At 40.7% G+C, this 17,202-nt stretch overlaps 1 protein-coding gene across 2 annotated transcripts in view; it reads left to right on the forward strand.

Annotated features, from left to right (window-relative positions):
• The window catches only part of ascc3 (activating signal cointegrator 1 complex subunit 3), a 136,574-nt gene that overhangs the window by 107,909 nt on the left and 11,463 nt on the right, over window positions 1-17,202 (forward strand). For both annotated transcript variants that reach the window (XM_047599248.1, XM_047599249.1), the window contains exons 25-36: window positions 988-1,208; window positions 2,062-2,147; window positions 2,243-2,409; window positions 2,638-2,783; window positions 4,533-4,653; window positions 5,368-5,510; window positions 8,725-8,862; window positions 9,305-9,425; window positions 9,758-9,890; window positions 11,296-11,421; window positions 16,518-16,629; window positions 16,729-16,863. In XM_047599248.1, the coding sequence (XP_047455204.1) occupies window positions 988-1,208; window positions 2,062-2,147; window positions 2,243-2,409; window positions 2,638-2,783; window positions 4,533-4,653; window positions 5,368-5,510; window positions 8,725-8,862; window positions 9,305-9,425; window positions 9,758-9,890; window positions 11,296-11,421; window positions 16,518-16,629; window positions 16,729-16,863 (1,649 nt within the window). The remainder of the gene's footprint in view (window positions 1-987; window positions 1,209-2,061; window positions 2,148-2,242; window positions 2,410-2,637; window positions 2,784-4,532; window positions 4,654-5,367; window positions 5,511-8,724; window positions 8,863-9,304; window positions 9,426-9,757; window positions 9,891-11,295; window positions 11,422-16,517; window positions 16,630-16,728; window positions 16,864-17,202) is intronic.

A 17,202-nucleotide genomic window follows, 5' to 3' on the forward strand; every position in this document is an offset into this window, starting at 1 on the left:
GTTTTGAGTGTGGTATAACGAAGACTTAGAACAATGTGACAATGTTTAAAAAAACCCTGGATTCAAGCAAATATCACTGATGCTTAACTAGCTTCTTTTAGACTAGACTGCTGTGAGGGCTTTTCATCATGTCATCATGGTTGCGTGACCCGTTCTGGTCATATATATAAGGTCTCTTTGACCATTTGAAACATGGGGATGAGTTTTCAAAGTTCATCCTTTTGCCCTGATTGGTTGCGTTTGTTTAACAAGGAGAAGGTTCAGCCCCCACAGTTAAACATAGTGGTGAGTTTAATGTTTTAGGAAACCTTCTGTGTTTGACAAAATATAATTCTGACATTTGTACCATAGCGTACGTATGAATTGGTTCAGAACTTTTCCCTCCATTGGTTAAGGTTAATGTAGGAAAATGTTGTAGAGTAGATGAACTGGGAGGATTTGTCAAGGAGGTAAGGGCTAAGATCCTTCTGTTGGCATTAGTTTTGTGTCAAAACGGGTGGCACTATTGACTAATTTTTGTCAGTAAATAGACCGATATGACAGGAAAAGTGTATAACAACACAAAATAGACCAGTATATCAGTAAGACAAACTCTTTGAATAAGTTGTTTGGGTGTAACTTTGTCACCAAAACCTTATTTTCCATAAACCAACTAGCCACAACATTATGACCACTAACAGGAGAAGTAAATAACAGTGACCATCTTGTAAAAATTCAGTGTTCTGCTGGGAAACTTTTGGACCTGATATTCATTCATGTCGACGTTACTTAGATATGTAGCACCCAACTAGATCAGACCAGACACCTACACAATATTAGGAACGTGGTCATAATGTTATGCCTGTTCAGTGCATGCATGTGATGGACACACTGTCTCTCTGTTTATTACCTAACACTCTCAAAACACTTGTGGTATTTCATGGGTGTTGGCACCTAATGTAATTTGAGGATCTAAAGCTTCGTCTCCTCTTTATCTAAACCTCCCAGAGCTCCTTGACCTGCAGCCGTTGCCGGTGACAGCCCTGGGCAACCGGGAGTTTGAGAGCCTGTACAAGTTCACTCACTTCAACCCCATCCAGACCCAGATCTTTCACACGCTTTACCACACTGACACCAACGTCCTGCTGGGAGCACCGACAGGCTCCGGAAAAACCATTGCAGCGGAGATGGCCATGTTCCGGGTGTTCAACAAGTATCCATCCGCTAAGGTTTGTCCAGCTGTCTTGTGTTTCTGTTTAACATATTGTCAGGGGGGAAGCAACCACCTAAAAATGGTTCAGATTGTATTAAAGTTATAACTGTTATGTGATCAAAGTCAGGCTGACACCAACTAGTCTCTGATGACGTCACAAATAAAAACATAGTAGAAAGTAGAGATCGACCGATATGGATTTTTTAGGGCCGATACCAATTTTTTTTTTTTTTTTTTTACATCAGCCTTGGCCGATGGCTGATATGTACTGTTGATTTTTCTGAGCCACTACCTATTGAACTTAAAGAATGTTTCTTATGCATACAACACAGTTAAAAGAGATGGCACACAAGCATTTTTCAGCTTCCGGCTGCACGCACTCTACTAGTGTGGGAGGGGCAATGTATGGGCTGCACAGAAAAAAAATATATATAGGTATCAGGGAAACACACAAACATATATATGAGTATCGGCCAATGCTGGTACCTGGAAAAAAAGCATATATCGGACGACTGATATATCGGTTGATCTATAGTAGAATGTAATGCTTTGCAACAATGAAATCCATATTCTGGAGTTGATTACTTATGCTAAGAACAGACAACTCAAGTGCTATTTACAGTGAGCTGCACATATGTATAGCCTGTACAAAAACATCTCAACACCATCAGTAGTATTTTCTCAGTAATATTCTCTGAAGCCTTTTCTGTGAACTCCAGCTAAATGCCTTCTAACTTGAGACAGTGTCTGTGAAGGTTCTCATGGTATATCCAAAAATGTGCTCCAGTATAGGGAGCACGTTTGCGTTCAGCGTAGAGGCAGTGCTTCCTTCATGAAATACTTACCTTAATTTGTTACTATGTGTTCAGGTGGTGTATATCGCTCCTCTGAAAGCCCTTGTGAGGGAGAGGATTGAGGACTGGAAGATCAGGATTGAAGAGAAACTGGGAAGGAAGTAAGAGAAAATGGGCACACTCAACGCTATATTTAAATGTTCTTTCATTTGGAATTGTATAAAAATAGTGTTTCCTTGTTCTTACGTGTGTGAAGGGTTGTGGAGCTGACGGGTGATGTGACTCCAGACATGAGAGCCATAGCGCAGGCCGACCTCATCGTCACCACGCCTGAGAAGTGGGATGGAGTGAGCAGGAGCTGGCAGAACAGAAGCTACGTTCAGAAAGTAGCGATTCTCATCATTGATGAGATCCACCTTCTGGGTAAGACTCCTCGGCAAACCCGAAGGAATCTGTATGAATGCAGCACATTCTATACGTCCTATAACCTCAGTCCTGTCTAAGTTCTCTTTTGTAGATTGATTTACAGCTCACTTAACAGCAGCTAGTTTAGTTTTTCTTCACAATGCACTAATTACCCTCACATACGAGTGTGAGTGGCACTAAACTTCACCTTAACATCCTGACTGGACCGCACCGTTGTGTTTCCAGGTGAGGACAGAGGTCCAGTGTTGGAGGTCATTGTGTCCAGGACCAACTTCATCTCGTCTCACACTTCTAAAACTGTCCGGGTAGTGGGTCTGTCCACGGCTCTGGCCAACGCTCGGGACCTTGCTGACTGGCTTGGAATCGGACAGGTCAGCACCAAAACATAACCCTGCATTTTGTGAAAATTCAGATTCATATTTCGTTTGTTCGTTTATGAGTTTATTACGCTGCTGCAGGGAAGCTAGCCATGAGCTGTGTATATTTACTCTAAATCTAAGATTTCATAGGTTTAATTTAATAGCAATTGAGATACAAACAGATACTTTTAACCCTGCAATCATCTACAGTCTGTGTGTGGATGCCGTGCTTCAGTTTTAGACTTCAGTGTTAGGATAAACTCAGCCGTCACCATTCAGATGAGCTGAGCATTACAATGATACAGAGAGAGGAGCTTTAACCAATGTGCTTCTGTACTAAAAAACAATATTGGTTACTACGTGAAGTCATATGTAGCCTGCAAACGTTGTAAGGTAATTTTTGATAATATTTTACATTTATTATCCTATATGACAAATGCTTCACTCTTCAGATCAGCTGATTCACATTTGTTGATTGATGCTAAAACATAAGAGGTTCACTTCATAAGAAATCCATCATCTCTGGATTGGTTCCTCTTTCAGTTTTAAAGCAGTGGTCACTCAGGAATGAGAAGAAAGGGGTCTCCAGCCTATCACATGACAGGTTTTTAGCTTTAGCTATAAAAGTGACTGCTGTTCCTAATTCGTCCTGCTAGCAGCACGACAAAATGCACTAAAATTGTGCTAATGTTTCTAAAAAATATTTGTAAAAGTAAGGTTCATTAAATGTAAACATTTTCATAATTTACTTGTGCTTCTTTGCGATTACAAAAGGGAAAAGTTGTGGGTGTTGCAACTATGTTATTAGTCCAGGGTCCCTTGAGATCAAATCGGGCTGTATGTGGCCCCTGAACTAAAATTAGTTAAAGTCTTAAAAGACAGAGCATGGCTTCTTGACTAATAATATTTTAGTTAATTTCCATTGTTAAATATATAATAAAATCCTTTTAATGTCTTTAGAGAGTATGTTTTTTCGGGGTGGGTATTGACAAGGGCTTCACGATACGATATGTATCACGATACTTGAGTCACGATATGATAGATTATTGCAATATTATGATATTGCGACATCTTTCCATATTCTACATGGTTCACTGAGAAATTTTAAATGCAGCTTAAAATACAAGTTGTATATATGTACATCAGATGACAGAGATAATTCATTGGACAAATTGAGAAAAAAGCAACACTCTGCAGAGCGGAGGTGCAGAAAACGTGCACGATCGACACAAAACATGACTCCTATCTATATTGCATCTTGACATTCTGTTTTCTGCCAGAGCTGTAGAGTGAAGGCACTGGCAGACGACATTGGCTGCCTGCCATTCATAAATCTGGCTGGTTGGCTGCTGCAGGGACTGAGCTGCTATAATTGTAGCTGCTCGATCCATTATCAAGGCTTTTAAGACGTCTGTAGACATACAGCTGTCCTCGGCGGAGTAACCCGCCAAACAACGTGACGCGCACTTTACGACGTCCTGCCGCACGGCTTCAGTTCACTTCTGTTCACACACCGGACCGTGACACCTTATCACACAATAAACACAGCAGGCACATCACAGGCCACGCACAACACGGCAGAATCCAGCAGTGGCCTCCTGCCCTGCGTCTCGGCGACAGTGGGAGACAGTTCACATTGCAGCCAGATGGGGCTCCGTGTTGCCAGCTGCTCACATTAAATCTCTCTTTCTCTTTCGCTCAAGTGATATGTGCATTCTGCTTTCTTTTTCCCCTCCACCCCCACCCGTCTTTGTCTAACAGGTGGGTCTGTTTAACTTCCGTCCATCTGTTCGCCCTGTCCCGCTGGAAGTCCACATCCATGGTTTCCCAGGACAACACTACTGCCCCCGCATGGCCAGCATGAACAAGCCCACCTTTCAAGGTACAGCTCAAGGTCGACGTGTGCACAGTCTTTACACATATTTGAACGATAATCCACAGTCATTTAAAGTTTTTATACCAGTTTTATTTAATTCCAAACTATGTTATGAAGATTCATCTTCAGCGCTGGTCGTCTAAAAAGTCAGAAGTGACAACAGTACATCCTTTTTTCAAGGCTTTAATCATTTAGTAATAAATCAATAGTACTAAAGATAAAATGATATATATAAATATACCAATCGAGTTTGTTAAAGCCACAGATTAGTACAAGTAGTTTGAAAAACACAGATGAGACAGTGATGAGACAGTTGAAAACCATCTTCGAATTGTTTGCATGTTTGTGGGCGTGTGAAGTCCATGCTTTGGAGAAGGAAGTTTAAAACGCTCTGAAATAATCACCACACAATGAATAAAAATCAAATACCCCAGTGCCTTGAAATAATTCATTTTAAAAGCTACAATATAACTTCAATCACAATACAAATTGTTTCAAGACCTTTTAGAAAATCCAGCCTGAAACCTCCAGAGAAAGTCTGAACTTCTGTCATAGACACATTGATCGGACTAAAGGAAACACTTTGAGAATATATGAGATAGGCAGGTTGGAAAATTGCTCATTCAGGAAGGAGTGGATAAACCATCTTTATTCCATGCAAACCATCCTCACCACACAATAAATAAAACTCTAATACCTTGTACCTCGGGCTATTTGCAGCGATACGCAGTCACTCCCCAGCCAAGCCAGTGCTGATCTTCGTGTCGTCACGAAGGCAAACCCGCCTCACGGCCCTGGACCTCATCGCTTACTTGGCTACGGAGGACAACCCGAAACAGTGGCTGCACCAGGACGAGAGAGAGGTATGCTAACACAGTCTGCACAGGAGGAGCAGCAGCTTTAGTCCTCTGTTCATACGGGATACCTTCACGGACAATACTGAGTGTAGCTCACCAGGGAGTTAAACTCCAAGCCCAAAGCACAGTCAAATGTCTTCTCATTTTGGAAAGGGTGACGTTGCAGCAACTGTGAAGGCAACAACTACTGTAGCTACAATATCCACTTTGACTCAGTCTAGAGGATAAATCCAGTGTCTCGCTACAGCTTGCTTGACTTTTAGCACATTTAGCACATGTTGGCAGGTGTTGCAACAGTTTCCATTGCAGCCGATGCAGAGCACAGTTGGAGCCGTAGCAAGCTGACACACTTGATGCAGCCGAGTTCACATGTGATTTTCACGTGTCCCTTCTATTTAAATGTGTTTTGTTTGAACGGGATTGTTCTTGTTTGCTTGCTCTCCATCCCCCATGTGCGATAGCTGATCTGAGCATTACTACAGACGGACCTCAACAGAACTTGTGTCGCAAAAGCCGGTCTAATGCTCCACTATACTGTCTGTTCATACTGGAGGATTAGTGTGAGACGGGTGCCAGTGATTGCTCAGCTCAACAGCAACATTAGCAGGCTTGTGTTGCGAGAACGTTTGTTCTTGTCTTGTAAGAATATTCTGCATATTCCTTCCCATTTTCATCATGTACTGTGCAATTTAATAATAAGGATGTAACAGCTCAGTAACTAATTTGCTGTTCGACGGGTCATTAGTGACAACCATGGACAGTTTAAGAATGTACCTGTTCCTCAAAAGTGAATCCAAAGCAAGTACAGCTCCCCCTGGTGGCTGGCTGCAGTATATGTCATAAGCTCCACCCCCTCCAGGTTAGTGGTTGGGACTTGGGCCGAAATAAAACACACATCAATTTTTTATTTATTTATTTTTTGAGGATGGTTTCTGTCCTTTTAGGTAGTTATTATAATGTTGATGCAAGTTCAAGTGTCAGTTTTGTCAGTTTCATTTTAATTAGTTATGTGACACTATAGAAACAGGATGTGACATAATCACAGGTACAGAATTGTTAAAATATATAATATGTATGTATTTATACATACATATGTTTATGTAACTGGTCGATATCTTAGCTCCGCTTGGTTCCACTCTCGGACCATACTGATCAGAGGCAACATGTTGTCTATATTTATATACAGTACGCATCCACGACATGCAGCGCTAAAGTTTGGGATGCAGGTCCTTTGTTTTATATTCATATTCATATTTTGTTTTTTATTCGTCATGTGCAGGATTAAAATTTACAGGACTTTTACACAATATGTTACACTGCAAATGTACTTACTGGAAGGTCTAGAGAAAGTGTCGCCCATCATCTCCTGGCCGTTACCTATTGGTATATCTGGAGTAGTGTTATTAATTCAGCGAGAATATCTTTGAGTTTAGCATTATACAAGCTGAGCCATCACTAAGTCCTGAGTTTGCTCTCCTGATCCGCGGCAGATTCCCTTTCTCAATGCAAGTATGTAGTGTCCTTTATCATAGGCCCAGTTGCTGTATGTGTGTGTGTGTGTGTGCACAGAAGCAGCCCCTCCCTCCAGACACTGTGTGTGTTCCACTGATATATGCTGCCGCCTGCTGCTTCCCTGCACGGGCCATGTAACAGCTCAGCTCCATGCTGTTTGACTGACAGGATTCTGGTGATGGCTGCTTAACGCTCACCGGGGGTCACCCGCCGCCCCAAATCCCCTCTCTGACTTGACAGCTCTTTCTTCCTGCCTTTGGCTGCTGCCTGAGCCTCCCAGGTCTTTCGCACCGGGCTGCGTCTTCAGTTCCTGACTTATCCCTGACTCTTTTCCAGTCTTGTAATTTATTAGTTGGACGTATTTTTGAGCGAGCGCCCCGTGGATTGAGACTATTGTCCACTCGGGTTCGATTCTAGCGTGCCGACCCTCTGCCTCACCCCGTTGCTTCCTGTCTTTCTCCACTACCACCTTTTAAAAAATAAAGGCATGAAAAGCCAAAAAAAATCTAGTTCAAGTTGATGATTTTAGTTTATTTCTTTTATATAGCACCTTAAAAAGTAAAGACCATTTGCATGCCATGTAAAACATGTAAAATACACATCAGCATCAATGTATGAAGAAATTAAAATCTATTAACTCCCAGAGTGGTCAGATGAATAAAATAAAAACAAAAGCCTTCTGCATAGCATGGAGCTGCATAGCAACGGAAGGAGATGCTGTGTCTTTGGATCATTTTTCCCAGCAGGAGCATGTACAGACTGAAGAGAAGTGGACCTAAAACTGAACGCTGAGAAACCCCACATTTAATGTTTTATGTATTTAGAGCCATTTTTGTTTAATGTACATCTTAATCACTTTAAGATTAGTATTTAATTATCTAAGTTAGTTATCTGCTCGTTTGTGCATCTTTTGATTTTACTGGTATGTTTACCCTCTTACAGGAAATTGAATTTAAAGCTTTATTTAAATTACTTTTTTATCACCTTTAAACCATCACCTGTCCTCTTTTCCAATTTTGAATTTTTGGGATCTTTAAGGAGGTCTCTAGCATACGCACCTCTGTCCAAGTGAGGAATTAAACATGCATTCACTGTGAAGCAAATATACACAAGCTCCCTCAAGGCTTTGAATCAGTGTATCATCAGACATGCAACATAAACACCACGGGATATAATTCCTGGCAGCGGAAAGATCCAGTGTCAGTTTGTATCATGGAGCGATGTGAGCAAATGCTCCACCAGTCGCTGTTTGCTCCCCAAAGCTCAGTTTCTAGACGTCCCTGTCGGTCGTGTAATATTTTTGCACAGCTAATGCAGCTGCTCCCTCAAACTGTCTCTGTTGGTTTGCTTCTAGCTCTCAGCAACGAAAAAAAAAAAAAATATATATATATATAAATCAACACCCAAGCTTTCTATGTGTGTCAGCCAATGCTGTGTAAAGTGTATCTCCTTCCATAAATAAGTCTGAAACAATGTTGGCCCAATTTCCTGAAGGAGCTACAGATTTGGAAGCTGAACCCCAGAACACAGAGAGAACATTAAAACACTATGCACATTCAAATCAATAGGAAGACAGTTGAAAAATTCTTTGTATGCTATACTTTACAGTGTTATGATTGGGTGTTATGATCAGGCTGTAGTGTGGATGTAGTTAGTTTGTTGTGGGAGTCACTAATCTGCTGGTGGTGGCGCTCTTGTTCGTCCACAGATAGAACACATCATCTCCACAGTCAGAGACTCCAACCTGAAGCTAACGCTGGCGTTCGGGATCGGCATGCATCACGCAGGCCTTCACGAGAGAGACAGAAAGACCGTGGAGGAGCTGTTTGTCAACTGTAAGATCCAGGTATGAGTTGTACACCAGATCTCTTCTGAAAAGTTGACATAGAGTAGATTTTAACGACATAGACATAGAGTAGAAGCTGATTGCTTTTTTAGTCGATAATAAAACAGGTGTTCTTACATCAAATTAAAAAACTGGGGATCAATTAATTTTGTAATGAAATCTCATGAACAAACTTGCCAAATTTGTATGAAATGTGTTGCATCAGCGTTGACAATTTCACACCTCCTTCAAAAGGAGGATGCTGTGTTCAAATACATAAATTACATGCACGCTACGCTGCACAGTAGGAGGCAAAATGAACCATTTTGGATGTTGTACATGCACTGCACTCACATGTTAATGTTTCCTCTACATTCTCCTTACTCAAATGATTTATCTTACGTAACTGTGTAAACGTTATATGTTGATTATTTTCCATAACTTGTGCTTAAAATGTCAACAGGTTCTGATTGCCACCAGCACTCTGGCCTGGGGGGTGAACTTCCCCGCTCATCTGGTGGTCGTCAAGGGAACTGAATACTTTGATGGCAAATCCAGGCGCTATGTGGACTATCCCATTACAGGTACATATGCCACAACTTTGAGATTTTTGGTCACTGGCATATATATGTGTGTATATATATATATATGTATATATATATATATATATATATATATATAGATATAGATATAGATATATAGATATAGATATAGATAGATATAGATATATAGATATAGATATACATGAAGTTTCTTTCAATTTACCAGAGAAGCAGTTTTTATTATAACTGTGTAATATAGAAATTGTAATGAATTATCTCTTAATGGAACTGTGGTGGTGATTTCTTATTTTGAAGTAGTTGACTCTATTAATTTTATATTATAAATACGTAAAATACAACATGTGTGTGTGTAGATGTCCTGCAGATGATGGGGCGAGCAGGTCGTCCACAGTTTGACGACCAGGGCAAAGCGGTTATTCTGGTCCACGACATCAAGAAAGATTTCTACAAGAAATTCCTCTATGAGCCCTTCCCCGTTGAGTCCAGGTAATAGTCACGTCTTTACAACTGCACGTCAAACATCTGTGTGTGAATAATGATCAGTTCCACGTGTTTCCATACATCTCATGGCCGATATCCCTCAGCAGGTCACCTCAGGTAACAGTAGGGTTAAATTTTGGGGGGAAAAAAACACAAGTGGGATTGATATGAGAGACAACTTTTAACTCAAACCACTAAATAACCTCTGTGCTTTTGTAAATTTCTCAAATTCCAAGTAAGATACAGTATGCAGGCAGCTGTCTTTTGCAGTGAGCATTATCCAAATAAGATGTATGGCAGAAAGTAACTTTACAAGTACCTTGTATACCCACTAAATATTTCAACAATTAATGTTTTGGGATGCTAGCTCCATCCATTACTTTTTTTAGTCATTATCACTCTCTCTGTCTACAACAGGAGCGATATTACTTGATAAATGGGCACACAAATATAGGACTTTTAATGACAGACATTTTTGATGCTTGTCGCTGGGTTTGCAGCAGTCAGTTAATCCAGCCAATCAGGACGACCCTGATGAAGGACTTGAAGAGAAACTCAAAGCTCTAATATAGTCATTCCAGTTCTAGTTCCAGTCTGGACCTTTCTACAATTTGTCTTCCTCTTCCATACGCCTTGATAGCAGCTAAATTTGCACCAGACGTACTGTACAATTTTCCCAGAGTCGTGCCAGTTCTCATCTTCAGATTCCCAGATTTATACCCAGATTTATTTCATTTTCACATGAAAAACCATTTAATATTAGATAAGATGTATAATCTTTTATTTATCTCATTTGTAATATGTAGCCAGTGCAACCATTAAATAAGTACAAAAACACAGATATAAATACAATAGAAAATCTTACGACTGTGTATCTATACTTCAAATCGACCGATATTTGCATTTTTTTCCTGGTAACGGCATAGGCTGATACACAGGTGTGTTCGCCAATAAATAGATATTTTTCCCCGACAAGATTTACAGAGAGATGCAGCCATGTCCTGCTGGAGACGCTTCAGACCCATGCAGCCCATACATTGCGGAGTGCGTGCAGCTCGAAGCTGGAAAATGCTTGTGTTCTACCTCTTTTAACTGTTTATTTTGTATGCATGAGAACATTATTGAAATTAAAGAGAACATCTTTAATTTCAATGAATGTTTATGTTTTTGATTGAATTGAGACTTGTGACTTGTATATTTGTAAACTGAATTGTAACGTGACATTTTTACCATGTAAATGTAGGAAGAAAAGGCAGTATTGGCTCCACATATCAGCCATCGGCCAAGGCTGATGCAAAAATCCTTATCTATCCATCTCCACTTCAAATATGAATTAGACAATACAATTTTGATTGTAATTAATTAATTATTGTTTTTGTACAAAAGTAATTCTAATGTGTTGTATCCCCAGCCTCCTCAGTGTGCTGTCAGACCATCTGAACGCTGAGATTGCTGCAGGAACCATCTCATCCAAACAGGACGCCATGGACTACATCACCTGGACGTACTTCTTCAGGCGGCTGGTGATGAACCCCAGGTTAGCAGAACCTTTTCACACCAAATACCATTAACCATAGTAGTAGTTCACAACTAAAGCAAACTCATTTTTGGCTATACTCGTACAACCTGGGCAGAGGAGTGCCATGATCTCCTGTCAAACATCTGCTGCGTAGACAGAGTTCATTCCAAAACATTCCAGCCTGTTGGTATTTGCACGCCCGTCAGGTCACATTTACCCCTGACTGAATGAGGCCGAGACACTGGGATTATACAAATACAGGCCTGTGAAACCTGATAGTGATAATTTTAGGATTCACGCAGGGATCTTAGGGTGATATTCAATGTCTGACAATTTACAGCTACAGTAACTAAAAGGATTTAATGTTTTTTTTTTATTATTGGGGGAACGCTTCAGGCAACATTTATGATCTTTGGCTAAACAGAAACTCCTGGTTTTGAAATGGATCAGGGCCAAATAACTCTGTTCCCTTAGCAGCTCCCTCCAGACTTTGTAGAAAGTTGCCTGAATAGTGGTTCCAAATTCACTTTTGAGATAGAGGATAGAAGTAGTAAAATTGCAACAACTTACAGAGACTAATAATAGTATCACTATCTTTACTAGCAGTAGTCAAATCAACATTATAATCTCATGGGTTTTTCTTAATGGTGCTACTCGCTGAATAACACGCTCACACACAGTTTTTTTTAGCAGTAGATACTTTGCATAGAAGAGTATCTGGAAATAAATTACATTAAACCCCTTCCATTCATTAATTTGGTTGTACTTAATATCGATGTCGTGATATGAAATAAATCAGACTCCGATCTCCGTACATCCTGGTTCCTTATAAGCTGTTACATACACAGTGAGAAGCTTGTTCTCGACACATTTCTCTTGTGGTGTGCAGTTACTATTCTGTAATTGGTCAGAAATCGAAGTGGGTGTGGTTAATGCAGAAATGCTTTTAGTTTGTTGATGACCTGCCAAATGGGCCAGTCATACCCAAATTCTTTCAAAAGGCTGCTGATATTTGAATAAATCACTGTGTCCTGCACAGTGCACGATATCTGCCGCCGAATCTCCTCTTCTCCACGGATGCAGAGCAGCTCATGGATCTCGTGGTCGTGCCAGTGCGCTGCCATGATATATAAAAAAGTGTGCCATATCGCTATGCAAGCTGTATATAAACACAGTTGCACATGCATGCAAATTCACCTATTCCCTTCCATTAATCTCGGGGAGACCTACAGGAAGACTGATCTTATGGGAGTAGACCAAAACTTAGCTAAGGTACAGCAACGTTGTCTTGTAAATTAGTGGGTTGATGATCCCGAGTTGATCATTTGAGTCATTTGACTCAGGGCAAAAATCGGGTTCAACCCGGGTTCTTCATGTGATGTGAAAGAGGCTTCATAAGTGTCTAAAGAATCTTCTTGACCAGACATGTGAACTACCTTAGCTGACATCTTCACAATTTTACTCCTGTGGTCTCATTTTCTTTTATTTTTTAGCACTTCCCAAAATGCAAGATGATGGGTGATGACCAGAACGCAGATTTAGTGGTAAAGCCTGAGAAATGCAGAGAACAAATTTATTTTATGTATAGAAATGTATACATTTAACTGATCCTATGAATGGCTGCAGCAGCAGTTAACTAGAAGATGAGAAGAACAGTATTCTTTGTGTTACATTGCTTGCACTTAAAAGTGACACTAAGTTAGGGCCACAGGTCTTGTACTAAATCAGAATAAGTTGGCTTCAGTATGACAAACATATTTGCTCTTTATGGGAAGCTCTTTAATCAGCAGTTGTGTATCGGCAGCCTTACATTCGCTTCATATTACATGAACGGTGATAGTCAACGCGTTAAATTTTCTGAATGTGCATATTCCTCCTGACTGTGTTATTTCCCTGCAGCTGTGTTTTATATCTCTGCCAGCGAATCTATCACTCCTTTCTGTCGCGCTTCCAGGCTTTGATTCCTATAGAAAATACACACAAAACACACCCACACCCACGGTCTCTTGGGTGTCGTAAACAGCTGCCTCCCTGTGCCATCAGGAGCCTAATGGCTATGATGCTAATGGCCCTGAATTAATCAGACAGGCCATGCCACCGGTAAAGACCTGTAAAATATGTTGGGTAATAAACACATTCAGTGCTCAGAACTTCTACGCTGTTAACATGTGGACCAACGGGAATAAAAGAAATACTTAACATTAAACACGCATTAAATGCGGCCATCACACGTCTCATACGCTGCTTCCCGCCCTCACACCAGGCTGTGATTTCTCCTCCCTGCTCCCGACTGCCCTATAAATGATTTCGTATGATAATCATGAGGATATCATTTGCTTTAATGTGTGAGGAAGTGGGAGATTTTTTTTCTGAGTAGGCCCTCGTTTACATGAATTATCCAGGCAACTGTGAAATTACCCACATCTAGTATTCCTTCTTCTCTCGGTATTCATTTGTACTATCATTCATCCATACACTGGTCCAGTACCAAGCATGTCTGTGATGGTATATCATGGTATATCCAAAAGCCTTAAAGAAAAAGGCAAATGGACTTATAGAGCTTCTTGAAGTCGTTTGTCGCCATGTTGGCAGGGAGTTTGCCTTTAAATAGGACCATCCTTGGGTGTTACCAATTTGAGACTTACAAACGGATCATGAAGCTTCCGTCATACTCAGCAAAAATACAAAAAAATAGTTCTGTCTCCCTGTGCTGTGAGAAGAGAGTGACATCAGTCTGGTTTGGGAGTTCTTCAATCTGGTACTGGATGCATCATCTGGGGAAGAACTTTTTTCTCGTTTGGTGTCCAATAAGTATTCTGTGATTGGTCAGAAATTGGAAGAAGGCATGGTGAATATGGAGAAGCTGAATTGTTGTCATTCCCACCCTTTTTTTTCAGTTGTGCAATGGCTCATTTTGAGGATCAGTTGGCGGAGACATTTGAACACACACTTTTCAATCCCATTTTGTAGCTATGTGAGATCAAGATGCTAATATTTGCAGTGTGAGATCTAGGGATGGGCATCAGTAAGATTGATACCGATACCATTATCGATGTGGATCCAATTCTGTATGGATTCCATTATCAATTCCTCCTGTGAAACTTTGGTTTAAAAAAGTAGACGTTTGTGGTTTCGTGTCAATAGCAGAAAATTTATTGAGGTTCTAAACAATAGATAAAAGCTTGTGTAAGCAAACAAATGGGAAATTGCTCACTGGATCCTTAAAGCACCGCTCTGCTGGCGGCAGCTGCACTTGTTGACCGAAGAACACATTGCACTCTCAGTATTTAATGATGTGCGTCGTCGACAAATGCTTCAGCGTGTTGTTGGTGTTGCCGTCCTTGCTTAAAATTACTGTGCTGCATAAGTTGCGCATCGCACTGTTACAGTCCCTTATGGAAAAGCGAATCTACATTCGCCACCACGTCTTCTTTGTCGTCACTTGAGCCCCGGAGTTCTGCGCTTTAAACTTGTTCACAACAAAATGTCTCAGATTGGTTGGAGGACTATCAGGTTGTGTGAAGAGTTGTTTTGTTTTTCTCTTGGAGTGTTAGCAGATTCGTATTGACCACGGCAGACGACTTTCATTAAAGTTCACACAGATTTAGTTTGCCAAGCGTCTCTTTAGGCTTTTCAGCATCTGTTACTACCAAAGAAACCACAATTAGTCTACTTTCTTTTGATTTGCACACACCATGATCAAATATTGGTATTTGGCGCTAATGACGATTATCCATGATTACACTTCTGTTTAGACTCATGTGGTAACTGTTATTCAGCAGAGCGGAGCATGGAACCCATTTCGTCCACTTGTGTGTCCTATTTCAGGTGGTAACGGTCTAACCTGGGAAGCATTTTCTGATAGGGGCTTTCGTTTCTCTCTGGGCTGCAACTTGTTGTCTGCAACACAAATGTCTGCATAAGATTCTAGTTTTTACCATATAGGTCTTAAAGTTTCATCTTCATTAATTTTCCATCAACAGGAATCTAAGTACCCGTCTGCAGTCGTGATCATGTCTTTAATTACATAAACTGAACTTTCTCAACATTTCTGCACTGACCAATTTTTGTCTACTTAATGTCTCTTTACATCTCATGAAGTCATGACTGACTAGTTATGGGTGTCACCGGGATACAGACCGCAAGAGCTGTGATTGGTCCAACTGGTTGTAACATGTTTCCACTTCAGTATTTCCAGGTGCTTCTACATCTCCGCATTTTTCAAATTGATTGTTTTGGATCAATACAGACGGACCACATCGAGTAAAGGTCAACTGAGGAGGCTCGGAGATACAAACATTTCTAATATCATAATTGCCTCAGTCGTTTTTTGACTTACTGTTACGATATCCAAAAATATTAAAATATGACATAGGCAGTTATGCTATTAGGATAATGATTTGTCATCTTTGGTGAAATTTGGTGAAAGTTTCACTGTTGAAACTAAAGCAGAAAGTGGAACGTGAAGCAGGAAGTAGAAAAAAAATTACTGCCAAAAAAGACACAGCGCCAACTAGTGTTTGGGTGGTGTTTTTACAGAGAAAGCACTGGTGTAGGCTAGGTGAATAAGTGACGACATCCATGTCCCACGGTACCTTAAATGAGACTTTACTAATCTTAGTATCTAACAGAGGGCTCAGATATAATGACTGATCAGAATCGTTTTTTAGGGACCAAAGACCGAGGTGTTCTCCGTCTACTTCTGCTACCAGCACAGTGGCATAAAAACCTGCTAAATCCAGAACTTAAGACACTTTGTAATATACTGTGTGTCAGGATAGATACTTGCTCACACACTGATAACTTGCCAGGACAGTTTGCAACCTGTTAATATCGCTCATCTCAAGAAAATATCAAATTCCCCATCTTCTGTCCCGTCCTTACACAGGTTTCAAATATACGATGTTTAAATGCAGGATACTTAGATGTGCATATGGCCAGCAGCTAGTGTACAGTATGTTTCTGTTTGAACTCCCTGAAGCGCTCAGAATATGTCCAGCAGTATTTCTTTCTTTCCTGTCTAAAGGTCACAGCAGACAGTTAAATCAGCCATGAAGAATGCAAAGATGGACTTTTTCTAGTTTTTAACATTCTGTGCTCTCTGTTGTTTTCAGTTATTACAGCCTAGAAGACGTCAGCCACGAGTCCATTAACAAATTTCTGTCCAACTTGGTGGAGAAAAGCCTGCGGGACCTAGAGTGCTCTTACTGCATAGAGATAAAAGAGGTATTTTTTTAAATTTTTTTAAGGATGTTTGCATTCTGTCAGATGTCATACGTGTGTTAAGCTCTGCTGTCATGTTTTCATTTCCCTCCACTATTTCAGGATGATCGAACCATTGAGCCTCTGACTTACGGTCGCATCGCCTCCTACTACTACCTGAGGCACGAGACCGTCCGCATGTTCAAGGAGCGACTCAGGGCTGAGCTTCCCATCCACGAGCTGCTCTCTGTTCTCACGGTGAGTTTCACGCTGCGAACGCACAGCTGCTCCTGTTCTGTTCCCACTTACTGGTCGTGTATTGAGTGCTGCCACTTTTTAATGTCTCTCCTGTTACTCATACGGTCCGTAATGGATGATCAGGTTACATGGTTTAGATTTATCCTCGTCTTCCATTATGTACTGATAGATTGCCTTTTTGCTTTTATGTGAAGTTGTAATTCAAATACATGTACGCCGATCAGCCACAACATTATGACCACTGACAGGAGAAGTGAATAATATTCAATGTTCTGTTGGGAAACCTTTGGACCTACTATTCATTCATGTGGATGTTGCTTAGACATGTACCACCCACCT

Source organism: Mugil cephalus, chromosome 11 (genome assembly GCF_022458985.1).
Source record: "Mugil cephalus isolate CIBA_MC_2020 chromosome 11, CIBA_Mcephalus_1.1, whole genome shotgun sequence".
NCBI classification, from domain to species: Eukaryota; Metazoa; Chordata; class Actinopteri; order Mugiliformes; family Mugilidae; genus Mugil; species Mugil cephalus.